The sequence below is a fragment of the Melozone crissalis genome, unplaced genomic scaffold (assembly GCF_028551555.1).
Source record: "Melozone crissalis strain CALT ecotype California unplaced genomic scaffold, PUWL_Pcris_2 ptg000033l_1, whole genome shotgun sequence".
Classification (NCBI taxonomy): Eukaryota; Metazoa; Chordata; class Aves; order Passeriformes; family Passerellidae; genus Melozone; species Melozone crissalis.
Window position 1 is genome coordinate 10,171,098 of NW_026535811.1, and position 3,492 is coordinate 10,174,589.

The window sequence follows — 3,492 nt, forward strand, 5'->3', positions numbered from 1 at the left end:
TGTGTGCATATGCGTCCCTGCATATATATATATATATATATATATATATATATATATATATATATATATATATAGTTACACATACGCACACACTGAGGGAAAATTCCAGCCTCCTCCACCAAAGTTTTCCCTCCTCTTTTTTAAAAATAGCGCATCCCTCGCAACTCGACGGCACATTTGTAGCGGAGCGGACTATTTTTTTTTTCTTTTTAACTCCGTACGATACACTGGCTCTCCCCACTCTTTGTTGGTTTTTTCTTTTTTTTCTTTTTTTTTTTCTTTTTTTTTTAAGATGCGTTTTGAGCTTTGCTTTCCGCTTGGCTTGGTGCACGCAAACTGAATTTGCAAGTGACGCAGGAGCCAGGCGAAAAGGAGGCGAATTCTGGTCACGTCCTTGCTAACTGACAACAAGCAGGCTAGCCAAAAAAAAAAAAAAAAGAAGAAGAGAAAAAAGCAGGGAATGGGGGGAAGAGTCCAATTTCTTTTTGAGTCTTGGTAATTGGGTACTTTTACAGGCAGATCACGCTATTTGGGCAGAATAACAAGTTTGGAAAGGCCAATAGCTCTACGCTGCCACCGATTTCTACTACTTTATTTATTTATTTAATTTTATCTCCCTTCGCCTCTCGCTTCCCGTCTTCCCCGCCACGGTTTTATTTACCCAGGCAGCGCTCGCAGAGGCAGCACAGCGCCCCGTGCTTTGGGCGGCTGTGCTATCCCCATGTTTCCCTGCCCCGATGGGTCAGAGCCGCAGAGGAGGACAGGGTCACACCGCATCCCCAAACGCGGGATGCAGCGCCCTCTTTTTTTAGGGCTTGGGCTTTAGGAGGAATTCTGTAATGTGCAGTGATTTCAGGAAGGACAATGCAATCATTAATCATCCCCTCTCCTTTTGATTTGGATACACGTTTGCAACACAGAAGGGCAAGGAAACAATGGTGATAGCGCTAGATCTTTACATATTTATATAGAGATAGATAAAGATATATATGTTACATCCATCAGGTACAAACACTTCATATGCAGCTTAGCTCCGCTATAACATCGATTAACATTCTGTCCTTACATTCATCGTTGTCAATGGCAGAAAGAAAAAAAATTGCATGCGGTAGGCAGCTGATCATTTTAATTAAAAAAAATTTTTATTACGAAACTAGTTTGTATAAAATAGGGTTATACAGGACCTTTGTCAGTTTGTAATAAAACAGTAAGAAAAGGCAGTGGTGGTGGGGGGGTGGTTTGTTTGCTTGTCTGGTTTTTCTTTTTTCATTTTTTTTTCTTTTTCCCAAAAGGCAGCACATGAGAACAAATGGCTACCGTTTTGCGTTTGGACAATAGCTGCATAAACTTTGTTCACTTTGAACATTGTTTAATGACATTATTAATACATTAACAAAATTTCTATAAAGTAAGACACATTGGTGCTAAAGTACATCTGGAGGAAATCCAAGTCCTTTACAAAACCACGTACAAAAATGGCAGTTGTAAGGTAACGTTGACTACGAGTCTAAACATGAAGAGGTAATAAGCATTACATATTAAAAAAAGTATCAAGATATACACATTTTAAACCATTTGTACAAAACCTCTATAAATCTCTCTCTCTCTTATGTACAAAAATAGCTTAATATATCCCCAAACGGGTTAGGATAGATACAAATAGATTTTCTTATCATAAAAAAATTCACAAAAAAAAAAAAGATTGGAAGCATTCTATGATGGAAACGAGAGGAAAAGCTTGGATCGAGGGGAGGGAGAGGCACGGGGAGACGGAAGGTAGACGGGGCTCCAGGGACTTCTTTGAGTACAGCATAGCTTAACTTCAGTATCTCCGCAGACATCGGGAAACTAACTTTGTCCACAGGTGATGAACGCCAGTCTCTGAAGGGCCGCGGCGGCGGCGAGGTGCGGAGATGGGCCGGCCGCCTTTCTGCTGAGGAGGAGGAGGAAGAGGAGGAAGAGCTCCTCCGCCGGCCGAGGAGCGCAGCGCCCTTTCCCGGGGCTGCCCCGCCGGACAGCCGCTCCGCCGGGCCGCGCTCCGGGGCACTGCAGAGCCCGGCCGGTCCCCGGGCAGCGCTGTGCCCGCCCGCCGAGAGACGTGCCCGCACCGCCCTCCGACGGCAGGGGAACGGGAAACGCAACAGGTTCTTTTTCTGCGTGGATTTTTGTCTCTCTGTGTGTGATCTGCTTTTGTGTCGGTTTTTTTTTTTTTTTTTGGTTTTTGTTGGTTTGTTGTTTTTTTTTTCCCTTTTGCAACTGTCCTGTAACAATAAAAGAAAAGAGGAGATCAGAGCCACGCCGCGACCAGCGCAGCATCGCAGAGCCGCTCGTAAGTACCGCGGGACACGCTGCGACCGCCCGAGGGGCATCCCCGGCTGCGCCCCCTCCCCGGCGGCTGCTGCCCCGCGCCCGACACCCCAATATGCCCCGGTATCCCCCCGGTATCCCACCGATATCCCACCGGGATCCCCCGGCCCTCCGCGGTTCCTACCCACCTGCCGGGAGGGCGGCCGGCGCTCAGAACCAGCTGGTGAAGTCCAGGAGCTCCTGCTCCTCGGGGCTGAGCGGGTCGTAGGAGCCCTCGTCGGAGGAGTAGGAGGAGACGGGGGAGCCCGCCATGGAGTTCATGTCGTGGGAGTAGCTGGGCGAGATGGTGGGCGAGAGGACGCCCGCTTGGAAGGCGGCGCTGACGGCGTCATGCTCGTCGAGCAGCTGCTGCAGGGCGCGGATGTACTCGACGGCGGAGCGGAGCGTCTCCACCTTGCTCATCTTCTTGTTGGCGGCGCCGTTGGGGACGTGCTCCCGCAGCGTGGCGAAGCCCAGGTTCACCAGCTTCACCCGGTTGCGCTCCCGCTCGTTGCGCCGCGCCACGGCGGCGGGCTGCTGCTGCGGCAGGCTGTACCCGAAGCCGCTGAAGTTGAGCCTCCTCTTGCAGCGCATCAGCTCCGGCGAGGCCGAGCGCTGCCGCTTGGCCGTCCGCGGCGCCGAGGGCTTGCCGCCCGGCGAGGGCTGCCCGCCCGCCGGGCTCAGCTGCGGCGGCGGCGCCCCCGGGGGCGGCCCCGGCGGGGCGGCGGCGGCGGCGGCGGCCACGGCCGCGGCGAAGAAGCAGGCGGGCTGCAGGAAGGGCGGCTGCCCGGCGGCGCTGGACATCCTGGCGGGGCTGCCGCTGGCCATAGGCGAGGGGGGCGTCCTGCGAGGCGGGGGCGCCCGAGGGACGGCCGGTCCCCGTCCCCCCACTAGCACCACAGAAAAAAAAAAAATCAAACAAATCTAAAAGAGAAAAAGGGAAATCTTGCGACGTTCAATTTAAAAATAAAAAAAAAAAAAAAAAGAAGAAGAAGAAGAAAAAAAGCTAGGCGACGGACGGCAGGGGAAAGGGACAGCGGCGAGGGACGGGAGCGGACGGCGGAGCCGGGCGGGCGGCGGGGACGGCGGGCGGCTCTGCCCGCCCCCCTCCCTCTCGCCCTCCGTGCGGCGGCCGCGGGGAGGCTC

General features: G+C 52.9%; 1 protein-coding gene across 1 annotated transcript; it reads right to left on the bottom strand.

Annotated features, from left to right (window-relative positions):
- Positions 1 to 1,023: 1,023 nt before the first annotated feature.
- On the bottom strand, positions 1,024 to 3,174 carry ASCL1 (achaete-scute family bHLH transcription factor 1). Its single transcript, XM_054282050.1, has 2 exons — positions 2,496 to 3,174; positions 1,024 to 2,261 (listed from the first exon to the last, which is right to left on the bottom strand). Exon 1 carries the CDS (start codon positions 3,172 to 3,174, stop codon positions 2,518 to 2,520), a length of 657 nt encoding a protein of 218 aa, XP_054138025.1. The 3' UTR covers positions 1,024 to 2,261; positions 2,496 to 2,517.
- Between the last annotated feature and the right edge of the window lie 318 nt (positions 3,175 to 3,492).